Genomic DNA, 17,586 nt, shown 5'->3' on the forward strand with positions numbered 1-17,586 from the left:
AGTGATGCTGAAAAACTAATTCATGCATTTATTTCCTCTAGGCTGGACTATTGTAATTCATTATTATCAGGTTGTCCTAAAGGTTCCCTAAAAAGCCTTCAGTTAATTCAAAATGCTGCAGCTAGAGTACTAACGGGGACTAGAAGGAGAGAGCATATCTCACCCATATTGGCCTCTCTTCATTGGCTTCCTGTTAATTCTAGAATAGAATTTAAAATTCTCCTTCTTACTTATAAGGTTTTGAATAATCAGGTCCCATCTTATCTTAGGGACCTCGTAGTACCATATCACCCCAATAGAGCGCTTCGCTCTCAGACTGCAGGCTTACTTGTAGTTCCTAGGGTTTGTAAGAGTAGAATGGGAGGCAGAGCCTTCAGCTTTCAGGCTCCTCTCCTGTGGAACCAGCTCCCAATTCAGATCAGGGAGACAGATACCCTCTCTACTTTTAAGATTAGGCTTAAAACTTTCCTTTTTGCTAAAGCTTATAGTTAGGGCTGGATCAGGTGACCCTGAACCATCCCTTAGTTATGCTGCTATAGACGTAGACTGCTGGGGGGTTCCCATGATGCACTGTTTCTTTCTCTTTTTGCTCTGTATGCACCACTCTGCATTTAATCATTAGTGATCGATCTCTGCTCCCCTCCACAGCATATTTTTTTCCTGGTTCTCTCCCTCAGCCCCAACCAGTCCCAGCAGAAGACTGCCCCTCCCTGAGCCTGGTTCTGCTGGAGGTTTCTTCCTGTTAAAGGGGAGTTTTTCCTTCCCACTGTAGCCAAGTGCTTGCTCACAGGGGGTCGTTTTGACCGTTGGGGTTTTACATCATTATTGTATGGCCTTGCCTTACAATATAAAGCGCCTTGGGGCAACTGTTGTGATTTGGCGCTATATAAAAAAAAAAAAAAAAAATTGAATTGATTGAATTGTCCTGGGTGTCGACGCGCTGTAGAAGGTTGTGCAGATCGCTATAGAAAGCCTCCTTAACTCCGATGTCGGCCTGCATGGTTGGGGCATACACACTAACAATAGTGACAAAATCCTTGTTGTTGATGGGGAGCCGGAGTGACATGAGTTGGTCAGAATGTCCAACTGGCAAACTGTGTAACCTATGTGCTATGGCGCTCTTAATCATGAACCCGACCCCTGAGAGTCAACGATCTTCTTTAGCCTTCCCTGACCAGAACAGTGTGTAGCCTGTGCCTTCCTCGGTGAGTGACCCTTGGTCTGCAAAGTGCACCTCGCTGAGTGCAGCATTGTCTGTGTCAAGCCTTGCTAGCTCTTTGGAGACTAAGGCTGAGCGTCTTCGAGGACGATTGCTATTATCTGAGTCCATCATTGTGCGTACATTCCAGCACGCAATTTTCAGGTTCTTTGTTTTTCTTTCCGCACTGCGTGTAGTGATGCCCGTTGGCAGCGGTGAGCCAACCGGGTCTAGTGAGACAAGCCATGTTTAGACCACCTTTTCTAGGTCTGTCTCCATGTGGAGCAAGCAGGGCTATCCCTAAACAGGGCTGCTTGGTCACCCAGGGCCCTGCCGGATGATGCTGTTGTCTCGGGTCAGCAATCAAACGACCATAGCTCCTGAGCGGCCTGCATGCAGGATCGAGACTGCAGCTCCCAGTGCCATCATGCACCTGCTGTTTTCGCCTCTTCCCATCGCTGCAGGGCTTTCCTTCCCGCCTGTGCTCGTTGCTTAAAGTGGGGATCAGCTCGCACACACCAATTCCACTCTTTAGGCAAGGTGGCACTCCACAGTGGCACAGACAAGCTCAGACGGCTGTGGCGACCACCAGGCTGTAGGTTTTACATCAGAGTGACCGTTTCCTAGCCTCTGGCTAAAGAACCTTCCTCAGAGGCACTGGGGCAGTAACCCAGGCTGGGGGTTTAACATCAGGGTTTTCCTTCCCCTAGGTGGACCGCCTTAACAGGGCTAATGAGTCCCATCTACCCACTGCTATAACCCAGTCAGCTGGGAGGCTCATGATGGCGGGAGCGCCTAGATCCCGTATAGGTCATGGACCTACCACTGCCATACTTGAATAAACAATATCTGTGTTGTAAAACAACAAAAACACAAAGCCAACCTAGTCAAAACCAAAGTGAGTGCAGCTCCAGGAAAACCTACCTGAAACAATCTAAAACTGACTGAAAATAAATCTGACTCAATCTAAACCGAAAACAATTCATATAGCGCAACGTAAGTATAGCTTGTAAGCTAACAAACGGAATATCAAATCAAGTTTATTTATTTATTTATATAGCGCCAAGTCACAAGTTGTTGTAAGGCAAGAGCCATACAACAATTACAGAAAAACTCCAACGGTCAAAATGACCCCCCTGTGAGCAAGCACTTGGTGACAGTGGGAAGGAAAAACTCCCTTTTAACAGGAAGAAACCTCCAGCAGAACCAGGCTCAGGGAGGGGCAGTCTTCTGCTGGGACTGGTTGGGGCTGAAGGAATATAAAGCTAACCAAATCTAAATGCATTTATAACAATCACAGTCGAAGCCTTTATCACTACGAAAACAGATAAGTGTGTATAAAGCTAACTGAATCTGAAAGTAACTGAAAAACAGGTAACTGAACATAAATTAATGCAAAGATATGCAAATTGTTAAATGAATATAAAGCTAGCAATCTAAAATGTACTTCAAATCACACTATCTGAATCTAAAAATGTATTTATCACTATGAACATAATTTCATGCAAAGCAATAGCTAAATGGATATAAAGCTAACAAAGTAAAATTGTAAAATTGACGTAAAATAACACTATCTGAATCTAAAAATGTATTTATTACTATGAAAACACTTAAGTGTATATAAAGCTAACTGAAAAACAGCTAACTGAACATAAATTCATGCAAAGCTATGTGACTAGCTAAATGAATATAAAGCTACCAATCTAAAAATTTACTTAAAATAACACTATATGAATCTAAAAATGTATTTATCACTATGAAAACAGTTAAATGTATATAAAGCTAACTGAAAAACAGCTAACTGAACATATAAATTCATGCAAAGCTATGCAAAGAGAGAGTTAGAGAAGTAGAAAAATAAAATCATACTTACTCCACACCATGATACAATAACTTGAACCTACCACCTATCCTCTTAGCCTTAATTTCCTTGATAATATCCTTAATAATAGCCTTAATTACCATGATAATACAGCTACTATAATACAGCTAACATGACAACACATACATATACATACACATACAACACAACACATACATACATATACGTACATACATACATATACATACATACATACACTCAACAAAAATATAAACGCAACACTTTTGGTTTTGCTCCCATTTTGTATGAGATGAACTCAAAGATCTAAAACTTTTTCCACATACACAATATCACCATTTCCCTCAAATATTGTTCACAAACCAGTCTAAATCTGTGATAGTGAGCACTTCTCCTTTGCTGAGATAATCCATCCCACCTCACAGGTGTGCTATATCAAGATGCTGATTAGACACCATGATTAGTGCACAGGTGTGCCTTAGACTGCCCACAATAAAAGGCCACTCTGAAAGGTGCAGTTTTATCACACAGCACAATGCCACAGATGTCGCAAGATTTGAGGGAGCATGCAATTGGCATGCTGACAGCAGGAATGTCAACCAGAGCTGTTGCTCTTGTATTAAATGTTCATTTCTCTACCATTATGCGTCTCCAAAGGCGTTTCAGAGAATTTGGCAGTACGTCCAACCAGCCTCACAACTGCAGACCACGTGTAACCACACCAGCCCAGGACCTCCACATCCAGCATGTTCACCTCCAAGATCGTCTGAGACCAGCCACTCGGACAGCTGTTGAAACAGTCGGTTTGCATAACCAAAGAATGTCTGCACAAACTGTCAGAAACCGTCTCAGGGAAGCTCATCTGCATGCTCGTCGTCCTCATCGGGGTCTCGACCTGACTCCAGTTCGTCGTCGTAACCGACTTGAGTGGGCAAATGCTCACATTCGCTGGCGTTTGGCACGTTGGAGAGGTGTTCTCTTCACGGATGAATCCCGGTTCACACTGTTCAGGGCAGATGGCAGACAGCGTGTGTGTCGTCGTGTGGGTGAGCGGTTTTCTGATGTCAATGTTGTGGAACGAGTGGCCCATGGTGGCGGTGGGGTTATGGTATGGGCGAAGAACGCAGGTGCATTTTATTGATGGCATTTTGAATGCACAGAGATACCGTGACGAGATCCTGAGGCCCATTGTTGTGCCATACGTCCAAGAACATCACCTCGTGTTGCAGCAGGATGCACGGCCCCATGTTGCAAGGATCTGTACACAATTCTTGGAAGCTGAAAATGTCCCAGTTCTTGCATGGCCGGCATACTCACCGGACATGTCATCCATTGAGCATGTTTGGGATGCTCTGGACCGGCGTATACGACAGCGTGTACCAGTTCCTGCCAATATCCAACAACTTCGCACAGCCATTGAAGAGGAGTGGACCAACATTCCACAGGCCACAATTGACAACCTGATCAACTCTATGTGAAGGAGATGTGTTGCACTGCATGAGGCAAATGGTGGTCACACCAGATACTGATTGGTATCCCCCCCCAATAAAACAAAACTGCACCTTTCAGAGTGGCCTTTTATTGTGGACAGTCTAAGGCACACCTGTGCACTAATCATGGTGTCTAATCAGCATCTTGATATGGCACACCTGTGAGGTGGGATGGATTATCTCAGCAACGAAGTGCTCACTATCACAGATTTAGACTGGTTTGTGAACAGTATTTGAGGGAAATGGTGATATTGTGTATGTGGAAAAAGTTTTAGATCTTTTGAGTTCATCTCATACAAAATGGGAGCAAAACGAAAAGTGTTGCTTTTATATTTTTGTTGAGTGTGTGTGTATATATATATATATATATATGTGTGTATATATATGTGTGTGTGTCAGGGGTCAAAATACATTTTTTAACCTACTTGCACTGGTGCTAGTAACAAAACAAAAAATTACTTTCACCAAAAAATAGTTACTTGCACAAAACTCCTCCTCTGATGTGTCAGACTCTTCCTCTCTAGGCGCATAAAGACCCGTTCACACCGGGGCTGCTTCCAGTTGTCACGTGTCATGACGACACCACGTGGAAGCAACTCAGTGCGGAGACGAGCAGCTCGACGCCAACAGCACAAGGGACGCAAAGGATGAAGCAAATCAGACGCAAGAGCAACAGGACGGTGCTCAATGTGACTGGAAGTCACACACTCACAAGACAACGTTACACAGCACCAATTTATGATTCCTGCTGTGTTCCATTGTTCCTGAAGTATAAAAAAAAGCAGGATTGTTTTTATACCGTGAACACAATGCAGTAAAACTACAAGCTCAAAAAAGAGCACAGACAAAAAATGCTGATTGCAGCTGCTTCTCCTCGCTCTTCTTCTCTCACAAAACTGTTTAAATAAAATCCATAAAAGTCAATCAATCAATCAACTTTTTTCTTATATAGCGCCAAATCACAACAAACAGTTGCCCCAAGGCGCTCCATATTGCAAGGCAAGGCCATACAATAACCATGAAAAACCCCAACGGTCAAAACGACCCCCTATGAGCAAGCACTTGGCCACAGTGGGAAGGAAAAACTCCCTTTTAACAGGAAGAAACCTCCAGCAGAACCAGGCTCAGGGAGGGGCAGTCTTCTGCTGAGACTGGTTGGGGCTGAGGGAAAGAACCAGGAAAAAGACATGCCGAGAAGGGGGGCAGAGATCGATCACTAATGATTAAATGCAGAGTGATGCATACGGAGCAAAAAAAGAAAGAAACAGTGCATCATGGGAACCCCCCACAGTCTACGTCTAAAGCAACATAACCAAGGGATGGTCCAGGGTCACCCGATCCAGCCCTAACTATAAGCCTTAGCGAAAAGGAAAGTTTTAAGCCTAATCGTAAAAGTAGAGAGGGTATCTGTCTCCCTGATCTGAATTGGGAGCTGGTTCCACAGGAGAGGAGCCTGAAAGCTGAAGGCTCTGCCTCCCATTCTACTCTTACAAACCCTAGGAACCACAAGTAAGCCCGCAGTCTGAGAGCGAAGCGCTCTAATGGGGTAATATGGTACTACGAGGTCCCTAAGATAAGATGGGACCTGATTATTCAAAACCTTATAAGTAAGAAGAAGAATTTTAAATTCTATTCTAGAATTAACAGGAAGCCAATGAAGAGAGGCCAACACGGGTGAGATATGCTCTCTCCTGCTAGTCCCCGTCAGTACTCTAGCTGCAGCATTCTGAACCAACTGAAGGCTTTTTAGGGAACTTTTAGGACAACCTGATAATAATGAATTACAATAGTCCAGCCTAGAGGAAATAAATGCATGAATTAGTTTTTCAGCATCACTCTGAGACAAGACCTTTCTGATTTTAGAAATATTGCGTAAATGCAAAAAGGCAGTCCTACATATTTGTTTAATATGCGCTTTGAATGACATATCCTGATCAAAAATAACTCCAAGATTTCTCACAGTATTACTAGAGATCAGGGAAATGCCATCCAGAGTAACGATCTGGTTAGACACCATGCTTCTAAGATTTGTGGGGCCAAGTACAATAACTTCAGTTTTATCTGACTTTAAAAGCAGGAAATTAGAGGTCATCCATGTCTTTATGTCTGTAAGACAATCCTGCAGTTTAGCTAATTGGTGTGTATCCTCTGGCTTCATGGATAGATAAAGCTGGGTATCATCTGCGTAACAATGAAAATTTAAGCAATACCGTCTAATAATACTGCCCAAGGGAAGCATGTATAAAGTGAATAAAATTGGTCCTAGCACAGAACCTTGTGGAACTCCATAATTAACTTTAGTCTGTGAAGAAGATTCCCCATTTACATGAACAAACTGTAATCTATTAGACAAATATGATTCAAACCACCGCAGCGCAATGCCTTTAATACCTATGACATGCTCTAATCTCTGTAATAAAATTTTATGGTCAACAGTATCAAAAGCAGCACTGAGGTCCAACAGAACAAGCACAGAGATAAGTCCACTGTCCGAAGCCATAAGAAGATCATTTGTAACCTTCACTAATGCTGTTTCTGTACTATGATGAATTCTAAAACCTGACTGAAACTCTTCAAATAGACCATTCCTCTGCAGGTGATCAGTTAGCTGTTTTACAACTACCCTCTGCTAAGTCCTGCTCACAGACTGACTGCCAGAGGCGGGACATGTCCACATGCAGTAAAATGTCCGGACATCTCCAGTCCACTCACGGACGATTCATTCACGCGTTCACATGTGAACAATTAAAAGAAAGGAAAAAAAAAACTGTCTGGCTGCAGGCAGTTAGTTCCTTGTTCTTCCCTCAAACTCTCATCACTGTGTTTATATATATATAAAAAAAAAAAGAAAGTCCTGCTCACAGACTGATTGCCAGACACAGGACATGTCCACATCAACTATAACTCCAGACATCTCCACATTTACTCACTGATGGTTCGTTCGCGCGCACACATCTCGCGGTCAAAAAAGGAAGTCAGAGTGCACAGTCTGTCTGCAGCCAAACTGTGCACTCTGAGTCCTGTGTGCAGAGAACCTGCAGGCTGCGTTCTCACCTCCTCTCTGCCTCCTGCTGTGCACACGTCATGATGCCACAGGAAGCAACTCGAAGCAGGTCCGGTGTGGTTATGACAGAGTTTGAGGGATTCATTCTACTGGTGCTTATAGTTGATAAAACTTGGATAAAGTTACTTGCACCAGTGCTAGTGCAGTATAAAATTACGTGCAGTGCTGCAGTGTGTGCAAACCTGGTGAAAAACTACAGGAAACATTTGACCTCTGTAATTGCAAACAAAGGCTACTGTACCAAATATTAACATTGATTTTCACAGGTGTTCAAATACTTATTTGCAGCAGTAACATACAAAAAAATCATACATTGTGATTTCCGGATTTTTTTTTTTTTATGTCTCTCACAGTGGACATGCACTTAAGATGAAAGTTTTAGACCCTTCCGTGATTTCTAAGTGGGAGAACTTGCAAAATCACAGGGTGTTCAAATACAATACAAAATCATACATTGTGATTTCCAGATTATTGTTATTTTAGATTGTCTCTCACAGTGGACGTGCACCTAAGATGAAAATTTCACACCCCTCCTTGATTATTTTCCTCAGAGTGTGTGTGTGTGTGTGTGTGTGTGTGTGTGTGTGTGTGTGTGTGTGTGTGTGTGTGTGTGTGTGTGTGTGTGTGTGTGTGTGTGTGTGTGTGTGTGTGTGTGTGTGTGTGTGTGTGTGTGTGTGTGTCAAAGATCCACCATGTAGAGTTTATTATGTCCAGAGTTTAAGGATCCAGTAGCCAATTTCATATTTATTTATTTTAAGACTCAATAAAATGTTCAATTTCAATTTAATCAGCTTATAAAATGCCAAATTACAACAAAAGCCGTCTCAAGGTGCCTCACACAGAACAGTTCAACATAAAAAATTAATAAATAAATAAATAAAAAAATTCAAATACCTAATTAAAAACAGAAGTAAAAGAATAAAACATAAAATAAAAAACTACTCATAAAGAGAATAAAAATAGGTTTTAAGTCTTGACTTAAAAATGTCTACAGACTCCGACTGCCTCACTGAGGGCCATGTACTGGTTAACCCAGAATGAGATTGCCCACTCAACAAACTTCCCCAGCCTTCTGGACATGATGAAGGGACTTGGGCTGTCGTACCTGGCTTTTCCCCTTTCGGTACCCCTAGAATGGCCAATTTTTACCTTGAATTTTCAAAAGCTTCCCCCCATTACACATTGACAATATCTAGGATCGTACGTGCCGTGACGTCACAACATATTTATGGATTGGCTGATTACCAAGGTGACATTCACTTACTTGGGTGGTATGAAAAATATCACAGGGGTGTATTGCTATTTATTCTTGAGTGTTTTATCCAATCATATTGGCGTATCATTTATAGGTATATGATAATAACAGGACAGAACAGACAACTTTCGAACGCTTCGCTCTCATAGTTCTCCTGCTGTGCTGACTGAGACTGATGGCGAGCGTGATTGGTGTGCAGCATGTTGTGTGATGTGACATCGATAAGTTCCTTCCGCTCCGACTGTAGAACAGATAAGGAGATCATTCAGCAAAAAGGCTATTGATGTCGGTGGATCAAATAATTTATTGGGTCTTGACAGTAACCGGTTTTCGATATCCATCCCTAGTCAGGATTGAGGGAAAGATGAATGCAACAATCTACAGAGACATCCTGGATGAAAACCTGCTCCAGAGTCCTCTTGACCTCAGACTGGGGTGACGGTTCATCTTTCAGCAGGACAGTGACCCTAAGCACATAGTCAAGATTTCAAAGGAGTGGCTTCAGGACAACTCTGTGAATGTGAATTATGTACATGTGATTTCTTAGTTTTTTTTTAATTATTTTATTTTTTTATTTTTTATAAATCTGCAACATTTTTTAAAAATACTTTTCATGTCATTATAGGGTGTTATGAGTAGAATTTTGAGGGGGGAAAACTATTCAATTTTGGAATAAGACTGTAACATAACAATGTGGAAAAAGTGAAGCGCTGTGAATACTTTCCATATGTATTGTAAAAATAATGAATGTTTGAGGTGAAATTGCAGCATTTTGGTGAGATTTCTGAATTTTTTCATGCCTAAATTATGCTTTTAGCAGGATAAATTCTATCTGCCCAGTGAGACTTGATTAACATGAATGCGCAAACATATGAAACTAAAAAGTTGAAAGCTTAATTCATGTTTGAAATGATTTCAGACAAAAGATGAAAGTAGTTTGTGATCATTTAAATAGTTGACTTGTTTTTGTAGTATCTGTCGTTAACGGCTCTTTGAGAACTCCTCTCGTTCCTAATATAGTATGTGGTAGATGTAAGTGTTATGTATATCGATAGTTTTGATCAAAAGTTATACTTCGTTCAAAACTATGACAGTTTCTTATTTTAAGAAACGGAGACATTAATCAAATGTTAAACAACAAAGTGGCTGTACTGCATTTAACAAGTAGGGCTGTGACTAACAATTATTTTATAACTGATTAATCTGTGGATTATACTCTTGATTAATTGATTAGTTGTTTGGTGCATAAACTGTTGAAGCATGTTGATCATTGTCTCCCAATACCCAGGATTACGTCCTTAAATGTCTTGTTTTGTGTATTGCCCAAAGATGTTCAGTTTATTGTCTGAGAGGAAAGTTCCACCTTAGAATTGGAATATAATATATAAGATATACCTTGCTGAATTTTCATGTAGCTACTTAACTTCCAGTTCTGTGCTTGGTGGTTTCATTACCCTGGCAGACTGGTTTAGGTTAAGTTTTGATATGACATGTTTATTCGTGCCTGGTAATCTTCATATATGTTCAATATACTGTTTGTATATTATATACTTATTCCTAGCTATTCTTACTTTCTATTTTTTCCTAGCTATTAATAATTTTCTATACTTTTCTGATATTACGATCTTCTCTACTCTTTTCTACTCTCCTATTTTACGCTTCCTTTTTAGATATTTAAATATACCTTTATATACTGGCATAGTTCCACCTTAGAATTGGAATATAATATATAAGATATACCTTACTGAATTTTCATGACAGTATTCACATTTAAGAAGCTGAAAGCACAGAGATTGGATATAAAAACAAACTCAATTTGGTGACTGGATTATCAAAATAGTTGGCAATTAATTTAATAACTGATCGATCCTTGATTTGTCGATTGTTCATTGAAACTCTATTTAAAAAATCAGTGCCCACTGTTTTTCTGTCCTTGAGGTTTGATTATTTCAGGTGCAGGTGCAGCACTCCATTACCACACATCCACAAAGACCTTGACCAGCCTCTGTTTTTCATGTGACTTTATCACCATGTTTTATACCACCATATATCCTCTGCAGTATAGTGGTGGCTGCGTGCCAACCTCACCGGGCTGGAGTGCAGTTTCCTGGTTTAGAAAAAGCCCTGCCATCTGTCGCGCTCAGTGTCTGTAAAAACGTGTCCTTACTGAGTTTCTGTGCAGTGATGCATCATGTAGGAATCAAGGATTTATGCTTTATAAACTGGGTGGAGATGTTTGTAGAGATGTCATGAAAATGTACATCATTACATCATTTGAGATTGAGCAGTTTAGCAGAGATTTGTTTTTAATGTTTTTGTAATCAATTTGCTTTTAAAATGGTGTTTTTTTGTCTCTAATAGGGACTGTAATTATAAAGTAGTGGACCTTTTGTTTATTGTGTGTTTTTCTTCTTTCTTTTTTTTTTAACTAAACAGTTATTTTGATAAAGCTCTGCCCTTCCTCACTTTTGATAGAATGCGGAGAGATGAACTTGCTGCCATCTCAGGACCAAATGAGTTTGCAGAATTCTACAATCGGCTGAAACAGATAAAGGAGTTTCACAGAAAGCATCCAAATGAGGTGATTGTTCTTTTCCTGCAGAATGGTCAAGTGAAGAGCAGATTTTACTCACTCATCTTGTACATGTTTGTTTTTAGATTTCCATTCCTATGTCTGCAGAGTTTGAAGAGCTGATGAAAGCCAGAGACAATCCCAGTGAAGAAGCTCAGAGTAGGTCTAAACCCAGTGAAACCACCACAGAATTGATTGATTCATTGATTACCCGAGGCCATCAAAATATGGCTGTTAGGTATTGCGAAGGCTTTGCGTCTATCTGCCTGTGCGTCTGTCTGCTCAGCATAAGGCTGAATCTCAATTCTACCCCTTGGCCCTTCCCCTCCGTTTTGTGTGGGCACGAGAGATAGAGGGGTGTCTCAGTTCTGTTTTTGGAGCAAGGTGGAGGGGAAGGCGCAGGGCTACAAACCCCTCCAAACTGAGTCAATCTTTACCGCTGTCTCCAAAGAAACAAACATGGCACAGAAAGAGCTGCACAAATGAAATCGGCTTTCATTACAAATTACGCTGTTTAGAAAGTTATAACTTGCCAAAAACTTTACAGGTAGTTGTCTATGACAGCAGCGTGTATGCTGCTGGATGCATGTTGCGTATATTGTCGTTCTGAAGAATATCGTAACTTCGCTCATGTACTGAGTAATGCACATACACACCAACACTACGATAAGACACTTTTATATCTCACAATGGAAAAAATCATGATAAAGGATAAGCAGGTTAATTTGTATGTTCATTAATCTTTGGATAACAGCGCCCCCTGCTGTTGGATTTCAAGGTCTATAACACGTCTGTGTATTTAGTAAATAAACAGGGAGCCCTGAACACACTCGTCTCCTAATAAGAAAATGAGGCAGAAAATGAGAAGTTTCATCAATGGGAGTAAGTTGGAAAATATACACACACGTACATGTGTAACACGTAACCTGACGTCGTAACAGACTGATATTAGTTGTCAAGGAAATTTCTAAAGGAAATAGGGCTGGATGCAAAAAATGGGAGAATTTGAAAAAGAAATATCAGGTTAACAGAACAAGATGCAGCCCATAAACATACATACAGGTGCTGGTCATATAATTAGAATATCATGAAAAAGTTGATTTATTTCAGTCGTTCCATTCAAAAAGTCAAACTTGTATAATGTGTACATTCATTCCACACAGACTGATATATTTCAAGTGTTTATTTCCATCCATCCATTTTCTTCTGCTTTATCCGGAGTCGGGTCACGGGGGCAGCAGCTCAAGCAAAGCCGCCCAGACCTCCCGATCCACACACACCTCCCCCAGCTCCTCCGGGGGAATCCCAAGGCGTTGCCAAGCCAGCCGAGAGATGTAATCCTTCCAGCATGTCCTGGGTCTTCACCGGGGCCTCCTCCCAATGGGACGTGCCCGGAATACCTCTCCAGCGAGGCGTCCAGGGGGCATCCGGAAAAGATGCCTGAGCCACCTCAACTGACTCCTTTCGACGTGGAGGAGCAGCGGCTCGACTCCGAGCTCCTCCCGAGTGACCGAGCTCCTCACCCTATCTCTAAGGGAGCACCCAGCCACCCTGCGGAGGAAACTCATCTCGGCCGCTTGTACCCGCGATCTCGTTCTTTCGGTCATGAGCCAAATCTCATGACCATAGGTGTGAGGATCGGAACGTAGATCGATCGGTAAATCGAGAGCTTTGCCCCCCTACTCAGCTCTCTCTTCACCACGACAGTCCGATACAGCGACCGCATCACTGCAGACGCTGCACCGATCCGTCTATCGATCTCACGCTCCATCCGTCCCTCACTCGTGAATAAGACCCCGAGGTACTTAAACTCCACTTGAGGCAAGGACACTCCACCGACCTGAAGAGGGCAAAGCACCTTTTTCCGGTCGAGAACCATGGCCTCAGATTTGGAGGTGCTGATTTTCATCCCGGATGCCTCACACTCGGCTGCAAACCGCCCCAGTGCACGCTGAAGGTCCTGATTTGACGAAGCCAACAGAACCACATCGTCCACAAACAGCAGAGACAAGATTCTGTGGTTCCCAAACCAGACCCCCTCTACACCCTGGCTGCGCCTAGAAATTCTGTCCATAAAAATAATGAACAGAACCGGTGACAAAGGGCAGCCCTGGCAGAGGCCAACGTGCACTGGAAACAGGTTTGACTTACTACCGGCAATGCAAACCAAGCTCCTGCTGCGGTCGTACAGGGACCGGATAGCCCTTAGCAAAGGACCCCGGACCCCGTACTCCCGGAGCACTCTCCACAGGGTGCCCCGAGGGACACGGTCGAACGCCTTCTCCAGATCCACAAAACACATGTGGACTGGTTGGGCGAACTCCCATGAACCCTCGAGCACCCGATGGAGTGTGTAGAGCTGGTCCAGTGTGCTGCGACCAGGACAAAAACCACACTGCTCCTCCTGAATCCGAGGTTCGACCATCGGTCGAATTCTCCTCTCCAGTACTCTGGAATAGACCTTACCGGGGAGGCTGAGGAGTGTGATCCCCCTATAGTTGGAACACACTCCCCCTTCTTAAACAACGGGACCACCACCCCGGTCTGCCAGTCCAGAGGCACTGTCCCCAATCGCCACGCGATGTTGCAGAGGCGTGTCAGCCAAGACAGTCCCACAACATCCAGAGACTTAAGGTACTCAGGACGGATTTCATCCACCCCAGGAGCCTTGCCACTGAGGAGCTTTCCAACCACCTCGGTGACTTCTGCCTGGGTGATTTCAACTGTTTATTTATTTTAATTAATTAATTAATTGTGAATCAGTTAATTCATTACTAATCAAACATTATTATATTGATTAATTATTAGTATTATTAGCATTAATTAATTGCTGATTGATTAATTATTAATACTGTTATTATTATAACTTACGAATTAATTTGATTAATTAACATGACATGATTGCGATGCGTCGAAAAAATCTGCGACTTCTATTTCTTTGCATTTATGCAGAAAGGCAAGAAAATAAAAAGAGCAAACAGGCTACTACAACAAGTTGTGTTTCGGTTGCAACAAGCAATGAAGACAGCAGTTTGACACGGGCAGTTTTTTTTTTTTTTTTTTTTTCCTCCTAAGGCGGAGGGGTGTCTCAATTCATAGGGCTGGAGGCATACCCCTTCACCTTACCCCGTGTTTTAAAGGGGTAGGTGTAGGGCCACGGGGAAGGAGAAGGGGTACAAAAGAGAATTGAGATTGGGGGTAAGACTCTTGGCAGCAACTCCTGTTGCTGCCAAGAGTAGGCCTGGGCAATATATCGATAATATCGATTAATTTGAATTATTTGTTGTGGATGATTTTAACAATAAAAAAATTTGAGGTTTTTTTTCTCCTCTTGCAGCGGCGCACCTTTTTGTCCCCAGGACCTTCTGTAGCTCCCCCTCCCCATCCCGTTTCCTTCACACAATAACAAAGATGGCTAACCGCTGATGGAGAGTGAGTTTCGTCAGTGGTTTGAGATTGCTGTGACAGACGTGGAACAAGTGACTGGACGCTACATAGTTTGTCTAAAGACACGGTTCTCCCCAGACAATGGAACAATGGCGTAGTGCCATTGTGTTTTTGTTTAATCCAGCCAGTCTGTTTGTGCTAATCGGACTGCTGTCTGCTCGTCGGCAGCCAGCTGCAGTCACAGCGCTGCAGCTCAGAGTGAGAGAACAAAAACTCCGTCAAAGTCTTTCAACAAAAACAGCTCCTTCCTGCGTAGCTATTAAGGCTTTATTTTACAGATGAAAGCGTTCATGTTTCCAAAGTTTGCTCAAATAAGCCGCAAAGACGGTGTTAGAGTGAAGAGTCTCGTTCCCTCACAACGAGGGAGGGAGGGAGAGAGAGAGAGAGAGAGAGAGAGAAGGAAAAAGTGAATAGAGGCTCCACACTGAAAGAAAAAAAAAAAAGCAGTGAAGCAATTTTGATCAACGATCATCTTCACCACACAATTCAGTGAAACAGTAAAGTGTGAAAAACTGATTCAGAAAGTTTGTCCATCCAGGATTTCATCTTTATGAGAGCAAATTTACTTCTTACAGAAGTGTCTTCTTTTTTATTATTGTTTCTGCACCAATGACACCAGATCAAATTACTTGTATGTGAGAACTTACTTTGCAATAAATTTGATTCTGATTTGACAATCACATCAGTCCAGGTTTAGCTCTTGAAATGTTAAAAAGAAAAAACTAAACTGTCAACATGACAGTAAAACGCTTTCTGTCTGACTGGATTAAAGGTACAGTGTGTCATTTTTAAAGAAGAGAGCAAATGATATGTCCATCAAATATTAATGTGTTTTTAAACTTTTCAGTGTTATTTATTTTATTAACTTAGACAGAAACATGCAAAAAGAATTTTGATATTATAACGTGTATTTTTTTGTCTATTATTCTTGCTTTCAGTGCATCTAAAACCAGTCAAAATGACTCACAATGCGCCGCCTCGGGTGATAATTGCCAACAGCACTGCTATACTAAAAATTTCTGGGGCGAACCCTGAAAGCCCATCGCAACGAAACGCAAGCCGCACAACAAACTTATTCCAGTATCTAAAACAGAGGCATCCAACTGCATGGGAGAAATGCTACACTTTACGAAGGGAACAAGAGCGCAAACTCCCGCTAAAAACCAGCTTACTCTGGTGGACTCATTTACCCAAGAGTATTTTTTAAATCAAAAGAACAGTTGGAGCTTCAGTTCCAGGAGGTAAGTAGGGGTTAGTTTTAAGTTTTTGATAGAATAAAAGCAAAACTTGTTTTGAGGTATCACTGTCATTTGTCCTAAATGTTTTCTTTTAAAAAGTAGGGGGAAAAAAATTGGAAAAAAATTGAATGTTTTCTGAAAAAATCTGAGATTTTATTTTTAGGCCAAATCGCCCAGGCCTCACCAAGAGTCTTCAAATTCACAGGGAACATTGTTGAGACACAGGCATTGGACAAGTTGAAAGATGGCTAACCTTGACCTTTTTTAAGAGGTTAAAGTCACATTCTGTTTCCTATTTTTATGCAGTGAATCATATAAATCCATTTTCAGGGGGTGGGGGCGGGGGGTGACAGCCAATCACAGAAGAGCGGCATTGTTTAGTCACTGGCTGGTGTCTCTCTCTGGTGCTTTGTTTCTGTGTAAATAGAACATTCTCATATTTTATGTAAAAGCTAGTGAGAAATATACACTTTTTGCACACACAAATTTGGACAAACATACATTTTTATTGTATTATTTTTTAATAATTTAGAAGTACTCCTGAAATTGCAGTTGAAATTAATATCAGAAGGCAGCAGGCTACAGTATAACTCTTAGACAAAACATCCAAAAATTGCAAATTTGAATAAACATGCCCTCACATGCTAAGACCCCTGTCACACATAGCAAGATGAGGCCGAATGGCATCAGAATAACGACTCGGCCAACATCCGAAAAGTGTTGAGCTGCGATCTGAAAATGTCGGACAGCAGTCTCAGAGGAGGCTACATGTGCGGACCTATTCGCGTGGCTACTTCGAATGTTTTGCACATGTGTTAAACACTCATGAGACATCCAACAGCAGTCCATGTGCAGTCTACTTATTCTTTTGACATCATAACAGCAGTTGGAACAATCTGATCATGTTTAGGGAAACTCCGACATGGATTGGGCACATCTGATCCTGCCGGCATGTCCCGTTTGTCCTAAATACGTGCACCTCCACTGGATCCCATTCAGGGAGTGCAAAGGATATGTTGATATGCAACATGTATGTGGCATGCATCCATCATGTGAAGTGGATGTCAATATTGCACAATCAAACTGAAAGCACTGTCTGTCACTGCGAGTTCATGCGTCATTATGCGCGTCGGAGGCTCGGCGCCGCACCCCCAATGCAGCTGAGCGGGATTTCACCCCAGTAATACACAGATTGACATATATACAGTCTAACTCAGTTGGAGGAATGATGGTGGAACTGTTTCGCCAACCCATGACACCATAAATATACATGTGAATTCGCCTCTGATACAGCCTCAGATACATTTTACAGCGCTGGGCTGCAGGTGTGCACGGCTCACCCGCATTCCACGTGGTCGTCTGAATGTCTGTCATTAGACGCTTTATTAAGCTGTCATTCAGGGAGGAATTATTAGCTCTTTTATTAAGGTGCATATTTGTCTCAACATTTAGATAAATATTTAGCATGATGTTTTGTAAATA

The 17,586-nt window shown here is 42.0% G+C and overlaps 1 protein-coding gene across 1 annotated transcript in view; it reads left to right on the top strand.

Moving 5' to 3' along the window:
• Positions 1-1,279: 1,279 nt before the first annotated feature.
• The window catches only part of LOC117502351 (splicing factor 3A subunit 3-like), a 42,706-nt gene continuing 26,399 nt past the window's right edge, over positions 1,280-17,586 (top strand). Inside the window, exons 1-3 of the mRNA XM_034161387.1 lie at positions 1,280-1,294; positions 11,323-11,428; positions 11,506-11,578. Coding sequence (XP_034017278.1) covers positions 11,324-11,428; positions 11,506-11,578 — 178 coding nt within the window. The 5' untranslated portion in view covers positions 1,280-1,294; position 11,323. The remainder of the gene's footprint in view (positions 1,295-11,322; positions 11,429-11,505; positions 11,579-17,586) is intronic.

This window comes from Thalassophryne amazonica, chromosome 20, assembly GCF_902500255.1.
Source record: "Thalassophryne amazonica chromosome 20, fThaAma1.1, whole genome shotgun sequence".
Lineage (NCBI taxonomy): Eukaryota > Metazoa > Chordata > Actinopteri > Batrachoidiformes > Batrachoididae > Thalassophryne > Thalassophryne amazonica.